This window comes from Lissotriton vulgaris, chromosome 2_1, assembly GCF_964263255.1.
Source record: "Lissotriton vulgaris chromosome 2_1, aLisVul1.2, whole genome shotgun sequence".
Taxonomy (NCBI): domain Eukaryota; kingdom Metazoa; phylum Chordata; class Amphibia; order Caudata; family Salamandridae; genus Lissotriton; species Lissotriton vulgaris.
The window spans coordinates 1,224,631,973-1,224,652,839 of NC_141687.1; the positions used below are offsets into that span (position 1 = coordinate 1,224,631,973).

The window sequence follows — 20,867 nt, forward strand, 5'->3', positions numbered from 1 at the left end:
GCACTCGAGCGGAAATGGCGCAAACATTATGATCCTTTAAAAAAGGAAACATATCGTAAGGCCAGAAACCTCTACCACATGGCCTGCTCTAGAGCCAAAGCATGCTATGTAACAGAGACCATCAACACTGCCGCCAATAAAGCACGGACTCTTTTTAATACAGTTAAGGAACTGGCCGGAGCTAATTCTATGGCAGCCGCACCTCCCCTGACCCCTCAAAAATGTCAAAATCTTGCCACGTACTTTGTGGAAAAGATCGAGAACATCATTGCCAATATCAATCCCCTGGTGAGTGATGACAGGGAAGTTCCATCTTCTGTAAATCCAACAGGACAACGGCTTGATTCTTGGCCACCCATCTCTTTGGATACTCTGAAATCCTTAGCTGCTTCCATTAAATCAGGTTCTCCCTGTGACCCTCTCCCCATTAGCATCCTGAGCCAACTGGATGACTCAGCTTTGGGGACTATTGCTGAGACATTAAATGCTTCTATTCATCTGGCAACTGTCCCAGCGGCTTGGAAGCACGCCATGGTCAGCCCTCTATTGAAAAAGCCGGCTGCTGACCCTGAGGTGCTGGCCAACTACCGCCCAATTTCCCTGCTGCCCGCTTTCTCAAAGATCTTAGAGAAGCATATTCACGGTGTACTCTCAATATACACGGAGAATAACAACTTACTCCATTTCTCTCAGTCAGGCTTTAGGGCGGGCCACTCCACCGAGTCCGCCCTCTTGGGAGTCACCGAGAAGATCAGGGGACTTTTGGACGAGGGGCAAACGGTTGCTCTTGTTTTACTCGATCTAAGTGCGGCCTTCGACACCATCTCACACAGCATACTGCTTGCTAGGCTGAGTGACGATGGTGTCGGAGGGAAAGCGCTAGAATGGATCGCGTCTTACTTGAGCAACCGGACGTTTCAGATCTCGTCCGCACAAGCTCAGTCAGACACCTTCCCTTCACCCCATGGCGTGCCTCAGGGCTCAATTCTGAGCCCGTTATTTTTTAACCTGTATCTCCGCCCTCTCGCTGATCTAGCAGAGCGAGTAGGTCTAGAACTCATGACATATGCGGATGATTCGCAGATTATCTTTTCACTTACCAACTCAAAGCCTTCATCCCCCTCTGCGTTGAAATTGGGTCTTCACGAAGTCTTCAGCTGGATGTCAACAAATCAGCTGAAGCTCAACGGGGAGAAGACAGAGATTCTTCTCCTAGGTAAAAAGAGAGATCTGTGGCAGGATAACCATTGGCCCCCATCCTTGGGTGCTTTTCCCAGCCCGGCTACCCAAGTTAGAAATTTAGGGGTATGCATCGATGATTCTTTATCGATGAAACAGCAGGTCAATAAAGTTGCTGGTATGTGCTTCACCATCCTTAAATGGCTGCGGAAGATCATCTGGATGCTACCTGTGGATACCCAGAAGACCGTAGTCAATGCACTGATTACATCTAGGCTTGACTACGGTAACATCTTATATCTGGGTTCCAATTTAGCTGTGATTAGGCGGCTTCAACTGGTCCAGAACTCCGCAGCCAGGCTGCCATGTAAGATCCCTAGGACAGCCAGGATCTCGAAGCACCTAAAGGACCTGCACTGGCTCAGAGTTCAGAACCGGGTTCGGTTCAAAGCGCTGACCTATATGTTTAAGATCAAGGCAGGGACCGCACCAAAGTACCTGCAAAAACTGGTTAGGCCCTACGTTCCTGGACGCAACCTTCGCTCTTTAAATGGAGCGAACTTTGTGGTTCCTAGATTTAAACTGGCCCGTATGGGGGGAAAGTCCTTTTCCCATCTGGGACCAGTTCTCTGGAACTCCCTTCCATTAGCCCTGCGTAGGGAGGAAAATCTCGCCAGTTTTAAGAAAGGCGTTAAAACCTGGCTCTTTGATAAATAATCGTGGTCTTTGAACGGGCTGTTTCTCTGTTGCTTTCTGTGTTTCAGCCTTCCATTCCTTGCGCCGGGAAACCCTTTGTGGGTATCTGTGCGCATTATAAATGCAAAAAATAAATAAATAAATAAATCTCTCAACCAGCAAGCATAGTTCCAGTTGACGTACATGCACTTAGTCTAACAGTGTCTAGCCCCAGTGGACACTCAGAGGAGAGATCCCTAATAGAGAACTTAACTAGTGGGTCGGGTACTCATTGTGCAGCCTTACTTGTATCAAAGCAGACATTCATTATGTCATGGAACATTACAGAGCTTGGGTCTAAAATGGTCTCTGATAACTGGAACAATTTTATAGAGAAATATGATATTTGTTTGTTTCAGGAAACGTGGTCTGTTGCCCCGGTCTTCATCCAGGAACATTAATTTTTATATTCCAGCTATTACTGGTAATAAGGGGCGTTCATCGGGGGACTAACGATATGGATTTGTCAAAGTATTGGCCTTTCGATTCAGGAGCTCCCCATAGGCAACCCCAATACTTTGGCAATTTGACTGTTGTGTAGTCCCACTAGCATCCTTGATATTACAACATATATGCGAGAGGAAGTCTAGACTAGCTCTTAGGAGCGAGATCTGGGGAATCCTCGGGAGAGGTGTGGCGCCGCAGCTAGGGCGACTGACTCCGGAATCTAGGGATCACGGTTCGATCCCCGGCACCGGTGGCAGATTAGCTTAGCACCCTGTGACTCTGGGCAATAGCTTGCTTAATCTTCCCGATGGTCCCCAGCGCCTAGAGACCCTTACGGGTGATTGTGCCCTTTACAAATGTGGATTATTATAATAGCAGGTGATTTTAATACAACTTTAGAGCCAGTGGACTGGGGCGATAGTGACGAGGATGCTGTCTGGTGTATTCCTAAATTGGAGTTCGACCCAATAAAACGGTGGACTGAAGCAGGTTTGGAGTTAAAGACGCTCTGTTTAGAGAGAGGCCTTAGGGCTGCTAATGGTTGGACCACATCGGACAGAATAGGGGCCAACACCTTCAACAATGGGTTCCATACTAGTCGAATAGATTATCTTCTCATAGATTTAACCCTATGGCACACACTAAATCGATATGGCGGTTATAGAACGAGATGAAAGTGATCTTAATCCACTCTCCTCGTCTTTTTTCTCCTGCCAGCTTGTCCAGTTTATTTAGTGTCTACTAGAGACCTAGTGGTTAGTAATGACATGAGTAGAGTTAAGTGGTCTAAAAATTAGCAGTGATCCAGAGGCACTGTCCATGATTGGTAGGGAAGTTGATGAGGCTGTTGCACTATTGACCATTGCTGCTAGTGCTCAACCGGTAGCCCTCACTACCACCACCATTCATGTCTCACTATTCGACAAAGTACGGACTCATTTTTTGACACCATGTAGTAATAGGAGCACACTTAAACAAAATAGGCAAACTTGGTATAACAAAGAAAGTAGTGACGATCATAAATCCCTCAGAGAAGCAATTAGAACTCGAAACCAAAACTCCATTAGGGAAACAAGGTATGCACAGAGAATTGCACAGAGTAAGGATTAAACGAGAGTGGGATGAGAAGATGGCAGAAATTGAAGGGAGCATGCTTGAGAAGCAACCTGCAACAATTCTGGGCACTTGTAAAATGGGCTAGTGGGGCATCTCCTTCCCCACCCGCACAATCATGTGGGTGAGGTTAAATGGGTTAAATATTTCTCTGAACAATATTCATTAGATGATGTAGGGATGCCTGAACGTCCACTAAATAAACCTAGTGACCGGAGGAGTCTAGTATTTGAACCCTCAGAAGTAAATATTGCTATTCATGCCATTACGAGGGGTAAAGCTCCGAAAATCGATAGTATACCCGCAGACGTTTTTTTACATGACAGAGAAAAGGGGTGCAGGTATATTACACTACTAGCAAATGACCCAGGCGCCCCTATTCCTGAATCGTGGAAGGTGGCGGAGATAATTCGAATCCACAAGAAGGAGGGACAATTCGCAGCCTGCAAATTATCGGCCAATTAGTCTTATCGATTCGATCCAAAAGGTGGTGGCACGCCTTGCCCTGGGGAAGGTACAGGAATGGGTTGACGAAAACAGTACCTTAACTCCTCATCAGGCTGGTTTTCGGGTCCAAATTAGTACAGTGGATCAAGTTTTTAGATATATTCTGATTTAATGGCAGACAATGATGTTAGGCAAAGGCAGTATGTACGTAGTTTTTGTGGATCTAAAATCAGCCTTTAGTTTCCCGTGGTAAACTATGGGAGGTGCTGCAGGATTTGGGTACGCCGGTCAATCTGCTAATCTTTCTAATGCGCCTACACAAGAGCAATTTTGCCCATATACCCTGGGGCGCACACAGGAGTAAATCACAGAGCCATTCAAGGTGGAAAAGGGAGTGCGCCAAGGATGCATCTTTGCACCCACGTTGTTCTGCCCTTTTATTATCAAGGCAGCTACGTTTTTAGCCCAAACACCTTCTGATTTCCCTTACCCTTGTTGGCTCGTGGGTCCCAATTCTTATGTTCGCTGATGACACCCTGATAATTTTCAAGACCCCCAGTGGATTACAGGGTGCATTGGCTTTGTTTGAAGACTTCTGTGACAGAGGGCTTAAGATTAATGCAGATAAAACAAAATGTATGTCTTTTAACAAACACCGATAATTCAGGGGGAAAATCTTGATGGAGGGCGTGGATCTGAAGGAGGTAGATACGTTCACGTATTTAGGCGTCACCGTGAAGAAAAGAATGAAATGGAGTCCCTATATTGATGGGATGGCTCTAAAACATAGAAAGTAAAGAAGTTCGCCTGTCTCGGACCAAACCTGTAAGCCCTGTGTTCTAGATTTATAATGCTAAGGTGATTAGCTCAGTTTTATATGGTTCGGAGCTGAGGGGGTATGGAAACCTTGTGCAACTAACTACTGCTGAAAATAAGTTATTTTGTGCAATCACTAGCATCCCTAAGAGCACACCCTCCTCCCACTGCTTAACGACATGGGAAGGCACTCTGTGGCAAATTTAGCGAGGCTTCGCCCCTTATTATACTGGCGTAGGATTTGAGTCTCACCCGAGTTATCCACCTACTCAAGCAGCTTAAGGGATGTCCAAGATGCAGACTGTCACTATAAAATAAGCTGGCTTTGTTTGTAAGGGGACATTGTCTCTAATCTGCCTGGAAAATATGTTGGAGAACCCGGCTAACCTAGTGACTATTCCTAAAGCTGCATTGAAGAGTAAATACTGTGATATGGTGGGGCACAATGGTAGTAGATTTAGTGACAGGGAGGTCTTGCTAGTTAAACCCGGCCCCAGGAAAATATGTGGGAGAACCCGAATAGTCACTAACCTAGTGACTATTCCTAAAGCTGTATTCAAGAGTAAATACTGGGATATGGTGGGGCACAATCGTAGTAGATTTAGTGACAGTGCAACGCTGACAGGGAGGTCTTGCTAGTTAAACCCCGCCCCCATCTTGAACCATACTGGGATACTATTTCCAAGCCCCTTGACTGTAATCTCTACTTCCAATTCAGAGTTGTACTTTGCCTATAAATACCTACACTTTAAATTGGTCAGAAGCGGGAGATAAGTGCCCTTACAGTGTTGATCATGCGGAAACGTACGCCCTACCTAAGCTACTAAACAAAAGAGTTGGCTTGTGCCTATGTGTAAGAACCTGGGCACCAGGCAAAGCAGAGAAACTTTAAGAATTCTGAGGACTGATCCCTCGCTTGGATATGCTATCCCCTTAGTCAAATTTCTAAAGTGGGTTTGGAACCAAAACTGCACTAAAAGAGAACAATCTAGCTCCTTTGCCACTAGGTTCTCCATCCGCTGAAGCATCAATTTGATCTTTTTATGGTGTTACTGAATCCCACTATCTATACTTTTATCATTTGTATTTTAGCTTGGTTTAATAATTTGTTTTACTTTTTACCAGTTTTAAGTATGGAGCTTTTATAAAATATTGACTGTATTGATTTAATACATTGTACGGATTGTCCATTCTTAGTTGGATTACCGTGCGTTTTGAGGATTGTGCCCCGTCGAGTTGTGGTATTTTACTACATTATACATCATGCTTGTATTGTATAATTTTAGGGTGGCTAGAGCGCCGATGGTGGAGGTCACCTGAGCGCTCAGCTCCGCGATCGAGCTGCATTTAATCCTGTTTCTGGAGTGATCGCCGACCCCCAACCCACATGAGATAGTGTGGGAGAGGATGCTCAGCTGAAGAGCGGCAACGAGGAATCCCGGCGAGGCCTGTGGTCGGTGATAGGGGCTGGGCGAGTTCCGACAATTCTAAACGGCGCCGTGAACACGATGGCGGCCGGGCGGCGGTGACTCCGATCGAGGGCCCGGCGGAGCTGCGGTGTCTGAAGAGTGTGCTGGGCCCCTGCGACCCCTAGAGCGAAAGGCGCTGGCAGCTCGGACCGCTGGAGACGCTCGGACGCCACTGCATGGCGGCTCCTGCACACGCGGCTACCGGCGGAGGCTGCATATCGGACCGGAGCCTTGGGAGAAGAGCGCTCGCGGGAATTTGTGGGCTGACTGAGCTAATCAGTACCCCGGCGGACCCCTGGTGAGTGAGGCCCCCCTCCCGGCTGTGGGCTCAGACGGAGCGGAATGTCCCCCTGGGCAGCGGGGGAGAAACGGGAACATGGCGACTGAGTCCCTGCACAGCCATTGGGAGACCTGTAAACGGGGCTAGGCCTTCCCGGCCTATGAACTTTCAGTGGGCAGCCCTGCTACGTGGCGGGACCAGGCGGAGTGGGCGGCGGAGTGGGCGGAATCCAGGGTGTACCAGCTGCCTGCCCCAGGAGCCTGAACAGAGGGCCGTACACGGGACGCAGCGACTGAGTAAAGCAATCGGCGCCCTGCACCCTGTTGAAGCCCGGGAGGTCGAGGGGGCACACTGTGGGACCCTGTGAGAGGTGGTGCGGAGGCGGCAACCCAGGAGGTGTGCAGTGGGGCAAGACGCTGCTGGGCGTATTGGAGGCCCCCCCCCTGTGACCAGACCACAGGTGACTAAAGTCGGCTTCCACCTGAACCACGGGCGGAGCCATCTGGCGCAGAGGCGGCTTGTTCGGGGACTGGGGCGAATGATGTCTTGCTGCTGAGATTGCGGTGGGTGCTGCCTCTGACTAGACCACAGTCCCCTGTGAGGGTCCCACAGGACCGTCTTGCTCGTCTCTGGGCTGGGAACCGGAGAGACATTGGTTGGGGCTGGACGGCCTGATGGTGGATTCCCCATAGACTGGCACTTAAGTTCAAGCAGGGCACGCCCATGCGAAATCCCACTCGGAGAGCAGAGACTGGTCGGTCGTGGTGGGGTTTGATAGGAAACGTCTGCTGCTGGGCGGCTCGCTCTCTGTTTGTTCCGATTAGAACTGGACGCCACGATTGCAATGGGGAAACCAAAAGGAGCCAAGGGCAGTACGTAATCTGCCTCAGACGTGGAGACGCCGGACAAGGGGGAACAACTAGACCCTGAGACGCCACGGGACCAGCATCTCCAGCACCAACTGGACAAGATCTTAACTGCAATAACGGACACTCGAGTGGCCCTCCAACAAGACATAGCACAGGTTGCAACGGGACTCCAATTGCTCAGGGCTGACCATGGCAAGCTTTCTGATAGGTCAGGAGGTGGAAAGTGCGGTTCGCACCCTGGAGCCGGCGCAAAAGACGCTCTTGGACACTATGACGGATGTCCTGGCCCGAATTGATGCGCTGGAGAGAAGGGCAGAGGACGTCGAAGGGTGTAACAGCCGGAATAACGTCCGAATAGTAGGGCTGCCGGAAAAAATTGAAGTGGGAGAAATGGTTCGCTATCTGGAAGAGTGGCTCCGGACAGTGGTGGCGCCAGAGGGATTGTCCTCCTTCTACACGCTAGAACGGGCGGATAGGGTTCCGTCCAGACCGCTACAGCAGGGCCGCCCCCCCCGCCCAGTGGTTGCGCGGCTGTTACACTATCGGGACAGAGACCTGCTACTCAATAATGCCCGGTTGAATGGTCCCTTCCAGGTGGAGAACAGTAGGGTCAACATCTTCCCGGACTACACTTTTGAGACGCAGCGCAAAAGAACCTCTTTCCTAGCGATCAAGCGAGAATTGAGAAACGAGAGTATACAGTACTCCTTACTGTTCCCGGTCAGACTTCGAATAATAGTGGATGGTACTACCAAATTTTTCGATACACCCGTTGATGCGTGTGGCTGGTTGGAACTGTACCGAGCCGGCAAAGATGGTCCTGGATCACAGCTTTCAACAGCACCTGAGGAGAGGCCGCGGCGGAAGTCCAGACGGATTCGTAATGGACGAAGAGGACTTGGGCGACCTTCACTACTAGAGACGGCGGTGGAGAGGCGAGGGGTCTTAGAGGTGGTGTCCAGCATATCGGGGGTCACAAGAGGCGCCCATGACGGAGGGCACGGAGTCTGGCAGAGCTGAGGACCACTCTGACACAGAGTACTCCGAAACTGACAGTGTGCCCCTGCCCAAGATCACTCCAAAGACGGCTGAAGGAATGTTGGATGGACAATGAACATTCTTGGTGAGCTGTTCTGAGCATAGAACGAACTTTGGAGTAATGCTTGCTATTTACAGCGAGAGGGGATTGCTAGCCTGTTAATAGCTGGGTTGGGGGTGACGCTTTGAGCTAACCATATGTCATTAGAGCTCGTTCGCAAACAGGAACTTTGAGCAGTAGGCGGCCGTCCCGCTGGTACTCGGCCCCCCACTTTGCCCCTAAGGCAAGCCCGCGGTGACTACCGTCGGGATTCTTTGATTGTTTGTTGGGGAGAGTGTTTGGATGGGAACTAGATTGCGATCTTTGGGTCCTGTTCTGGGGAGGGATTTGGGAATGTTAATTTGTTGGGGGGTGGGCACGCCATCGGTGCAGGGGCATTTCCTTATTTGAACCGAGTGGAAACTGAGTGGGAGAGAGAGAGCAGGACATTGTGGGACAATGGGTGAATTGTCTAACTTGAAATGCATTACCTGGAACGTACGGGGGCTACATACTATGACACGACGACACAAAGTACATGGCTACTTAGTGCGCAGAGGGGTCCAAATAGCGTTACTGTAAGAAACACACCTGACGAAGACAGAATGGTTAGCGCTGCAGCGCAGATGGAGAGGACAGGTATACAGCACTACGTATTCAGCTTATGCTAGGGGCACTCTAATTTGGATTAGGGCTGGAGTACCCTTCCTGATGACCAGACATGTGGTGGACCCTGAAGGGCGGTTTGTGGCCATAGCGGGTAAACTGGGGGGCAAGGACATAAACCTTTGTAGCGTTTACGCACCTAATGTGGACCAGCTGGCCTTTCTCGCGTCACTATCGGGCTCCCTGGCCAACTTCTTGGGGGAGCCGCTACTGATGGGAGGCGACTTCATCTCGGTGGTAGATGTGGCCCTTGATAGATCGCACCCTCCGCTGGCAGACTCCCCAACACACCGAATAGCCAAGGGTAGACTGGAGTGGCAGGCGGGGTGGGGTCTGACTGACATCTGGCAATCCCAACATCCATACACCCGAGACTATTCCTATTTTTCGGGACTGCACGAGCTCCATGTGAGGCTAGATGCGTTGTTGTGCTCTGCGTCGCTGGCACCCACAATCACTAAAACCGAATATCTAACAAGGACGATCTCAGATCACAACCTCTATTGATTGACGTGTGTTGGTTTCCGGGTGCCTCTTGTGTTCCTACCTGGAGATTACGCCTTGAAATGCTAGAGGACCCACTGTTCCACAAGGAATTGGGGGAGAGGATCACTAATTACTTTGCAGAAAATGAAGGCACGACTAGGGAGAGAGCGACGGAGTGGGATGCCTTCAAGGTAGTTATAGGAGGCTATTGTATAGCTAAAAAGGTGGGAATGCGTAGAGTGCTGTTAGACGACCTCAGCAAAGCAGATCGGAAACTCTGAGAAATAGAGCTCCTACGGCCCGGGCACCCGGAACTGCAGCAAAAGAATGCAGCAGCGAAAGAAGCGGTGGCAGTAGAAATAGAAAGGCTGCGCAGCTTCGATCACAAGACTTACATAACCAGGTCCCTCGCAGAGGGTGATAAAATCAGGAGCATTATTGGCATGGCTGGCCAACCCCTTGAGATGCAGCTCCCCCATAGTGTCAATGCGCACTTCAGAGGGAGAGGAAGTATATACCCAACCTGAAATTCTTCATAGTTTCTTAGGTTATTATGAAGCTCTTTATCAGAGTAGATTGATAGCGGGCACTTCAGCGATAGACTACTTTCTAGAAGGACTCCCCTTTCCGAAGTTGGAACCTGAACAGGCGCAGGACTTGGGTAAAGACATTGAAATAGAGGAAATCCGTTGCGCCATCAAAACGAATGGCGCGCAATAAAACCCCAGGGCTGGACGGCCTACCCATCGAATTTTACGTTACTTATATTGACCTGTTGGCCCCGCGATTACTGGTAGTATATAAAGAGGCGAAACAACTAGGATGCCTGCCGAGCACTATGCGCGAGGCGTTGGTGATCCCCCAGCTCAAACCCGATAAAGAGAGCAATGATACGGCGTCCTACAGACCCTTATCGATGCTCCCAACGGATTACAAAATTTTAAGTAGCATTCTAGCATCCAGGCTGCTGGAACACATGACCGCATTGGTTCATGTTGACCAAGCGGGCTGCATACCTACGCGCAACACCACTATGAACATACGACGCCTGGTTCGCCTGTTAGAGGAGAGCCACGAGGAGGCCCCTCACCCCATGATACTATCGGTCGACTTGGAAAAGGCGTTCGATAGCTTAGAATGGGAGTACCTCCACAGGGCGCTCAGCCGTTACGGGGTGGGAGAGGGATACCTACGATGGACATCCGTGCTATATGCTTCAGCATTGTCTAGAGTGAGGTCGGGTCTGCTGATCTCCCCACAATATCCGGTGGAAAGGGGTACGAGGCAGGGGTGTTAGCTATTCCCGTTGCTTTTCGCACTGGCAGTAGAACCCCTCGCAATGTCGATGCGCACGGGAGCCATTTATAGGGGTCTACGGACCTTGGCGGGGCAACAGTTCATCTCCCTATATGCCGACAACCTTTTGCTCTTCCTTGAAGATGCAGACGGAGCTCTGACTGGGGCCGACACCGTGTTGACGAACTTTGGTGAACTATCTGGCCTCAGGGTGAACTGGTCCAAGACGTGCTTGTTTCCAGTACGCAAGGGAGAAATTCAGCCTACCACGGCCAGAGCAATTAGACAGGAACCCAGTTGTCTGAAATACTTGGGGGTTTATATCTTTCATACCCCAGCTGATATATTGGAAGGTAACATCTCCCATAGCATTAGAGTACTGAAGGGCTGTATGTCCTTTTGGGCCACCCTCCCTCTATCGGTAGCGGGGCGCATAGCACTACTCAAGATGGTAGCGCTCCCTAGACTCTTATATTATTTTAGGACGCTTCCGATTTGGGTTCCTCCCGCTGTATTTCAACACCTAAAATCGATGATCGTGTCCTTCCTCTGGGGAACGGGCCGACGCAGAGTGGCACTCGCAACTCTGATGAGACCCAAGGCAGAGGGGGGATTGGCTGTACCCGATTTCGAGGTGTATTACTTAGCAGCCCATATACACTCAGGAAATAGTGCGAGAATTTCGAGGACCTGTGGACACGCGAGGCCTGGGAATACCTAGACACGTACTTTCCTACTTAGCAATGCAGCAGACACTAGCCCTTAGGGATCTTACACAGGAAGAACGTACACTTAGGTTGTGTTGGAACCGTACACAACGGAGAGCAGGAGTAAACCACCCCTACGCCCCTGAAATCCAGTTGGGGATGCTCACAGCGTTACCACATGGGAGGAGACTGGTCGCATTTGCAGAACTGGGAGGAGGCGGGGGATCCAGGTCCTGGGCAATCTCTTCGAGGACGGGACGCTATTGTCGTTCCCGGCGCTCTTGGAGCGTTTCGTAATACCTGGAGGCGACTTTCTGCTGCATGCGGTGGTTACGCGGGCAAAACAGGCACACTGGAAGGGGGGACTGGAGGAACCAAAGACAACAATGGCATGCCAATACACCATGATGGCAGCTGGTACAGTGAAAGCAGTTACATGTCTGTACACCAGGATGCTTAACGAGGGGCTTCCTCCACTGGAGGCGCTTAGAGGTAAATGGGAGGCGGACATAGGGAAGGAAATTTCCGAAACAACGTGGGCACAGCTGATGCGCCGGGCCTGGAAGAGTATGCGCAATGCGCGGTTTCAACTGGTCCATTTTTACATTCTACACCGGGCGTATCTGACCCCGGGTTGGATACAAAAATACTTTGCTATAGATTCCGCGGCTTGCCCCAGATGCAGAGCACTTGGTCACATGTTAAGGACCTGCCCCAGCTTGGCCCCCTATTGTAAATCGGTGGGGGATACTCTTAACGAGGTCACAGAACGGCGGATTGCAGTTTGACATGGCGGTGGGGGTCCTTCACTGGTTCCCGCATACCTCTAAAAATAAAGTCACCAGTAAATTCATTGACATGTGACTCATCCTAGCGAAACGGGAAATCACGCGGCACTGGAAGGCATGCACTGGTCCAGCAGATGCTAAGTGGCGCAATGAGTTCCTTAAATGGGCTGGGGGGGGAGCACCTTGAGGTTTCAACTGGCTCGGCGGCAGCAGAACGACAGAGCTTTAGAGACTGCGCAAGCGTGGGAGACACTAGTGCAAGCTTTACGCAACTACGACATAGAGGACTGATGCAAGTTCCGGACTACGTCCCCGTAACACGACAGGTATATTGCATGATTTCCTAACTGTCGAATATGATGCTCCAGACCCACAATGTCTGTCCCAACAACAATGCACTGATGGCGGGGAAGGGGAGGGGAGGGGGGGGGTATGGTTCAATTTACTATATATTGTTTTAAGTCCCAAGAATACGGCGGATGAGACATGGAAGCCTTCACGAGGCGGTTACTGCTGGATGGGATCACAGTGGAGGCCGGTATATAGCTTACAGCGTAACGGACTATCCTTGTAAGGTGGGGAGGAGATGGGAATTGTTCCATTAGCTGTATGTGTTTGTGAAAAAATGTAATAAAAAATTGTTTGAAAAAAAAAAACTTCATGTTTGTATTGTATGAAGTATGTTATATGAATTTTGTGGGGATGAAATTGCCCACTTAATCCTTTAAGATGCATTGACTAATCAGGTTTGTTGTAGTACCGTTGATTTATAGATCAAGTTTAAGTCACATTTTTTATATTGTGTTGTTTTCGCTTTTATGACAATATTGTTCAATAAAGCTTTTTTAAGTGAAGTATGTGTATTATATCTATTGATGCTAGCACCGTGAGACTGGGTGAAGTTATTTGCAAAGGGTGGGCACAGAGGGGCATACAGTAGCTTTTGCTTCAAGAGTACTCTCAGAAGTGAGAAAAGAAACAGTACGATAGAGAGATAGAAGCATTAGCATGGGATATTGAAAAGTTCAAGATATATATTTGGGGAACAAAATGTGTTTTATGCACAGATCATAAGCCCTTGATGTGTCTACTAGAAGACATAAGATGGTCTGCAGCCTCTTCATGGTTGATACATATTCTTTCAAAGTGGCAAGATTACAATTTTGAGATCCGATACATAGTAGGTGGAATAAACGTCTGGGCAGACTGTCTACATAACCCATGAAGGAAGAAATGAAAGGGTCTGTGAATTTGGATTCTGAGCATCTAGTTACTGGAATATATGTAGTTGAGGTGTGTCAGGGAACTACTAGTGAGGAGGAGTGGAACAAAGCTGTAGAGGATGGCAAAGTGTTGAAAGTGTTTGAATATGCTAGCAAGGGGTGGGAACCACTTCAGAAATTGCACGGAGATTTACATATTTTTAACCAAATAGCATCCCAACTCACAATAACACCTGGTATATTATTAAGAGTTGGCAAATGTGTTCCACCGAAGAACCTAAAATTATTAAGTTAGTACATTCTGGACACTTAGGAACTACATCCACAAAAAAGATAGAGGCATCGTTTTTGGTGGCCTTGTATGGACAAGCATATGGAGGAATTTGATGAAAAGTATAAAGAATGTTTGCTTTCCAACAAACACTAAAAGATGAAGGAAACACCATTGTTGCCTAGTCCTTTGCCAGACTGCCCATGGTGTAAGTTGGCATTAGATTTCTATGGACCCATTTCTAACTTATCGGAAGGGCCCAAGTATGATAGTGTTGACTGATTATTTTACCAAATGGATCTATTACAAGTTTCTTCACGAAATAAGAACACAAGTAGCTATTGACATTTTTTAAGCAGAGTGTTTGTTCTGAAAGGTTACCCACTAGAGCTATGAAATGATAAATCGGGAACAATTAGTTTCAGAAAAAAATTAATCTTTCATGAGGGACAAAGGTATATAACACTATATTGTGGCTCTATCCAGTCCTAATTCTAATGGAGCTGTTGAGAGGATAAATAGATTGCTCAAAGAGGGAATTCAGATAGCTGTGATCTGTGGGGTGGATGTAGAGGTATTTGTAAGAAATAAAATGTGGGCATATCATATCACTCCTCATACAGTCACTGGGGTAACCAACACCTTTTCCGTTGATATGGGGCAGGAATTCTCGTACTAGTTTGTGGCCTACTTGATTGGATCTAAAAGCGTCCTCTAGAAGTGTACAGGAGCAATGAGATATGGAAAAAAAATCGGATTATAAGTAGAAGATTCACAGAACAAAATGAAAAAAATACCATGATCAGTAAGTAACAGATTGTGATTGGAAATTTGGTAATGCTTAAAGATGTGAGATCTAGAAAATCAAAGTTGAATTTCATTTCAATGGGCCATTTAAAGTGATTAAAGTTGCTTGTACAGTTGTCTGATAGACGTTGGTGGTCAAAAACAATTTAGTTCCACTATTTGAATTTCAAAAGTATGTGAAAACTGTGACAACCAGGTATCCTTGTATTGTTATAAGAATGTTATGTTGTGGGCGTTCCCGCATCAGATTGCATCCATGCGTTCTAACTCAAGCATTCGTCTTCACGGCAGTTGACTGTTGGAGCTTGACTGCATTGATCAAGCTGGTGGGTTCGCTTTATCAAATTATAAATTTCGAAATAAGCATCATCCTATGAACTCGCCATATACCAGTAACGGCATATTATTCTACTATATTGTGACATAAAAGGGGGAGGGTTGGGCGCCAATACCTGCAACCACTTCTGGTGTTTAGTGTCCTTGTTTACACCGCAACCATGCCCCAGCACAACGATGATGTGTGAGGTGCAATCATCCACCGAGGGAGTCTCGAGCCGACTCACATAACAAGCCTACAGGACACGGATGACATCACAATACTGACTTGGCACGGAAGAGAGAGAAGGAACGCGAACAGAACTCTGTATCAGGGGCGGCTGGTCCATAGGGGCGTCGGGGCAGCGCCCCACTTGGCAGATTCAACAAGCAAAACTGCCCACGGACAGCAGGAAATGTAAACAGACGGCAGACGAAATTCGTCTGTTTACATTTCCTGCCTGTGCTGGCAGCTGCTTCACAGATTCAAATGCGCATGAGCACAGTCAGTGGTCATTCCACTACAAACGTGCACCAGGCGAGAGCAGCATGAGTCCAGCAGACTCCGACTGCGCATCTGCAAGGGGCGCTCTTAATTTCAGCCCCCCCCCCCTCCATTGACATTACATTAGGCATGCTGCGCATGCCTAATGTAGTACAGGAGCCTGAGGATAGGATCCGGCACGGGCGGTGACGTATGGCCGCCCCATGCCCTGTCAACAGGCAGGATACAGTTGAGTAGCTGCCCTTGAGTCACATCCAGTCTCATGATTTGCCACTTGCCATGAGAGGACTCGGAGACGGGATGCGCGGCGGGACCGGCAGAGGAGATTTCTCACCTTGGTAAGTTTATTTGTTTGTAAAAATGTAATTAAATACACCCCCCCCCCCCCCCCCCCCCTCGCGCGTACCACCCGGATTCATGCCGGCCGTGACTCTACACATTTGTGGTGACTGAAAGGAGCACGTCAGAAATATTTTGAAGTTATCAACTCTGCCACCAGATCCATTTTTTAATCCTGCCGTAATGTTTTCAAAAATAACTACTGCAGAAGTAATGCCGCTGGCCGCGCGACACGAAGGGGAGATAACGCGAGACAGCGTCTTAGTGACACATGCCTCGCGAGCAAAACGTCAGCAGCGCGACAGTCAGGGCGCCGCCCCCCTTTATGGTGTGGCCAATGCAGACGCGAGCAGGTAAAGGTGGTGGGCGGGCCTAGGGCCTTTATCTAGGCCAGCCCGGTTCAGTACTTCCTCTTTCCGCCGCGTGTTAGCTGGACTACTCTGCGCTGTTCCCGCCCTGGCCCAGACCCAGCGGCAGAGCAGCAGGTTGGTGTGAACAAATAATGGTCTGTTTTGTGTTGCAGGCGGAGTCACAGGGCGATCTGGAAGCAGATGGACAGTAAGGGTACCTCTGCGGCAGAAGGAGACAGCAATACCTCTGCCTGGCACAGTAGGGGTGCCCGAGCCAAGAACCTGGAGCCGAGGGGGTTCCAGGAAGCAACGTCGGCGCCCCGTTAGTCCTTCGGGCGGTCGGGGGGCCTAAACCGACCGGGGGTGTGCCTCATCGCTCCGCCCCGACAGGGGGGGCGGGAGTAAACGAGATAACTAGTAAAGGTATTGCACCGTCAAGAGCATCGACTTACCGTGCAAATTGGCTAATTAGGCAGGCGGGTCAGCGAGGGGCTGCCGTCTTGGATCGCCTGTAAGATGACCCACCTATCTGCTGTTGTATGCAAATAAACCTGCACCACCGTTTTCCCACAAGTATGTCTCATGAGTCTTCTTGGTGTGAATGTAGTGGGTACAAGTGGAGCGAGTGATGGCGGTGTGGGCACTATGTGTGCTGTGTTTACACTTCGTGAAGTTCTTGTATTGGAATCGCCGGAGGGTCTTCCTTATCGTGACAGAATCTCAGTGTGATGGATTCAGCGTCCTAGAGCGTGTTCAGTTGAACAAATGTCTAGATGTTTTTACAATCTTTACAGGAATGTTATTTACGTGCCTGAAAACTAAATCAAGTCCCCCTAAGTCAGTTGTTTTGAGGGACTTGTTGGATGGATGGATGGATGGATGCCTGAATGATGTATGGATGGATGCTTGCATGATGGGTGGATGCATGATGGATGGATGGATGGATGCATGAATGAATGATGTATGGATGCAGGATGGGTGGGTGGATGGATTGGTGGATGCATGAATGATGTATGGATGGATGGATGCATGCATGCATGATGGGTGGATGCATGATGGATGGGTGGATGGATGGGTGGGTGCATGAATGAATGATGTATGGATGCAGGATGGTTGGGTGGATGGATGGGTGGATGCATGAATGATGTATGGATGCATGCATACATGATGGGCGGATGCATGATGGATGGATGGATGGATGCATGAATGAATGAATGATGTATGCAGGGTGGGTGGGTGGATGGATGGGTGGATGCATGGATGCATGCATGATGGGTGGATGCATGATGGATGGATGGGTGGGTGCATGAATGATGTATGGATGCAGGATGGGTGGGTGGATGTATGGGTGGATGTATGAATGATGTATGGATGCATGCATGCATGATGGGTGGATGCATGATGGATGGATGGGTGGGTGGATGCATGAATGATGTATGGATGGTGGGTGGGTGGATAGATGGGTGGATAGATGGGTGGATACATGAATGATGTATGGATGGATGCAAGGTGGTTCGGGCTCGCTCGCTGCGCTCAATCGCTGCGGTGCAATATGCAAATTAGTTTACGCGTCACCACTTTCAAATGTCACCAGCCGCCCCTGCTCTGTATAAGCTTAGCCATAATGGACGCACCAGCACACTCCCCAACCACATCCATTCCCCCGCAACACCCCAGCAGTTTGAGGACACCGATCGCCCCCTGCTCTCTACGGAGAGAGAGCTAGACAGCAACCGTGTATCACAAGAAGCACAAACACAACTGAAACCTATGAAAAGCTGCCTTATCCTCTTGTGTGACAAGAGATTTGCAGACCTACTGTGCTATAGCAGTGGCTAGAAGACTATGGCCCGGACTTTGTCAAACTTCCTGTTCTCAACCAGAAGCTGACAGCCTCCCTATCCCATCATACGCTCTCCGCCCATGCAACCACAAGTGGGAACATCACCGTGCCATTTAAAACCGGACAACCACCGTATGCCACGAGAGACTGGCAGACAACATGGGCGGCAGTGACCCCACTAGAAGTTGGCAGACACCGTGTGCCACAAGGGAGGATGTCAGAAACATAAGTCCCTTCAGGATGCAAAAACCCTGTGCATCTTTTCTTATAGACAAACAGGACGAACGCCCCCGTCACATATGTTAAAGAAAGTAACAGTTGCTCACCTTGGCTTAGTCCCTGCAAACCCCAAGCCTGTAGCGCTTCCAGCAGCGCCTCTTCACGAACTTCAGACATTTTCGCTGTCACCGCAGTTACAATACACGCGCCAAAACCATAGATCGAAATAAACCATTCCGGGCAGTGCGCGACTGTGACGTACTGTCAGAGGGTTCCACCATAAACGACACCTCTGTCTCTGGCTACAAGGCGGCCATCTTGGAATATGTCTTTATTAACGATTGACTACGGAAATAACGTGAGAATGCCAATATTTTTCAGATAGTATTATTAGCTCGCAAAATATTGCGAAACTGTAACAAGCTACTACAAAAGCAGATAATACAAGTGATACATTAAATTGCTTTCAATGGCAAAAATTGATTGCTTTCGATGTAATTTTAGTATTTGTGTTTTCTGTGTTATTTATTGTTCTATCTATTTGTACTTTGAGTGCCCCGATTCGCAAAAGCATGAAAAAGTGGCGACCTGGTTATTTACGAAGTGGTGGTCCTATTAGACCAGTATAGCAAGAGTCAAATGCACTCAATTTAGTTATGTTTTTAGGTCTTGCCTAGGGAGCACTGTCTCTTCCAGTCATGCTGTATCTAGGATATGGCCTTGAAAAAGCACCCATCTTTTTCATTGGTTCCTATTGCAGACCATTAGAAATGCTGGCTTTTCATTGGTGAACAAAGCAAACACAAGGAGATGGCCGGAGCATTGAAACTTTTCAGACACTCACTACCCCCACCCTGCCCCCCCACCCCCCCAGTCACAGATCTGGTTTGAATCCATTATAGTTCTTCAGCTCGCTTTGCCACCCCAGGTCAGACCAGGCTACATGAAAATCAGCCTGTAATGTTCTTATTTTGCCCAAGGACCACAGGAGACTTATTCAGGTGAAACTGGTAGGTTTATTATAATGTTAGGAAGAGCGCCGGGGAACACGTCCGTGCGGTGTCCCTGCCGAGCACTCATTGCCGCACAAGATGGCGGCCACGCTCCACGTTGTTATGCTGCAGCGTAACAACTAGAGCGCTACACTACATATCTCCCTCTTTTATTATTACAATGGAGAAAACAATGTCTCACTGTCCATCAGCCCTCCAGCTGTTCACCTCCTCTCATATCATAATCCCTGTACCTTGCTGGTCTTACCACCATTCTCCCCGACCGGGTGTGTCTCACTGGTGTAGAGGGATGACTCTCCGAACTCTCTTCTCCAGCGGTTGTTATCCTCCTCCTGGCTGCCAGGGGAGTTTCTCTGCTCGGAGCTTGGCTGGGGCTGCCCTGGTATTCCACGCCTCCTGGATCGTCTGCCCCTTCCAGCTCTTCTTCCTCTCCCCTCGTCCTTGTGTTACTTTCATCTTCCGGTGACGGGATACTGTCCTCCTGTCGGTTCTGGCTCCCTTGATGTTGCGGTTCTTCTCGGGCCCACTGCAATATCTTATTACGTTTTGACATCCTATCTTGGGACCATGTTTTTCCATCACTTAGCAGCGCCGCCCTGTCATACACTTCCTTCACTTGTAAGGGCACGCTAAATTTACTGTCTCCTTTTCTTTTCAGTTGGGCCAATTTGACTCTAACCCATTCTCCTTTTCCAAGTTTGTCTCCTTCGCATTCCTCCTCTTATTGTAGTGCTCAGTGTATATCCTCTGAGCTCTTTCCAAATTGTGATGGACCACTGCCGGGGACCATTTGCTCAAGACTGTGCGTTCCTTCCACGCTAGGTTGTCTTTCGTGAAAGGGTCACGTCCTCTCAGAATTTGGAAGGGACTATAGCCTGTGCATGTAGGGGTGATTCTGCATGCCCACAGAGTACTCTTCACTTCCTTTTCCCAGTCCTTTCCCGCTCCTAATGCGGCTTGAATGGAGCCCATTATGACTCGGTTGAACCTCTCGGCCAGTCCGTTGCCAGCCGAGTGATAGATGGATGTGTGTTTTATCTTGCTGCCATTTCTTTCCATGTAGTTGTTCCATCTCTCCGAGATAAACTGAGGAGCATTGTCACTCAACATGGAGCGAGGGATGCCTTCCCTAATGAAGGTAGCAGTGAGGAACTTTAGCACTCTCTCTGTGTCCATATCCTCCTGGATGTCTATTTCTGGCCACTTGGAATACCTGTTGATGAGTACTACCACATACTTTTGTACGCCTTACGCATCCAGCACAGGACCCAGGATGTCGATGGACAACTCTTCCCACGGATTTGCAGGGGTGTCAAATTTCCCCAGAGAGGGGCGCAACAATGTTTGTGACTTGTCAGCCCCTTGGCACTGTTCACATTCACGGACGTATTTTTCAATCAGGCTGTCCATCGCTGGCCTCCAATACATCAACTTCGCCCTTGTTTTTGTCTTTACGATGCCTAGGTGTCCTTCATACAAGATAGCCATCAAGCGTGGTGTCAGAGAAGCAGCGGGAACCACTTTTTCACCTCAGAATAGGAATATGTCTCAGTCCCCTATGGATAACTCCTCCCTTACTTCGAAGAACTTTCTCTGTTCAGGTTTC

At 48.9% G+C, this 20,867-nt stretch overlaps 1 protein-coding gene across 1 annotated transcript in view; it reads right to left on the reverse strand.

Moving 5' to 3' along the window:
* Positions 1–18,493, reverse strand: part of NCAPD3 (non-SMC condensin II complex subunit D3) — a 1,036,822-nt gene extending 1,018,329 nt beyond the window's left edge. Inside the window, exon 1 of the mRNA XM_086956941.1 lies at positions 18,356–18,493. Coding sequence (XP_086813067.1) covers positions 18,356–18,425 — 70 coding nt within the window. The 5' untranslated portion in view covers positions 18,426–18,493. The remainder of the gene's footprint in view (positions 1–18,355) is intronic.
* Between the last annotated feature and the right edge of the window lie 2,374 nt (positions 18,494–20,867).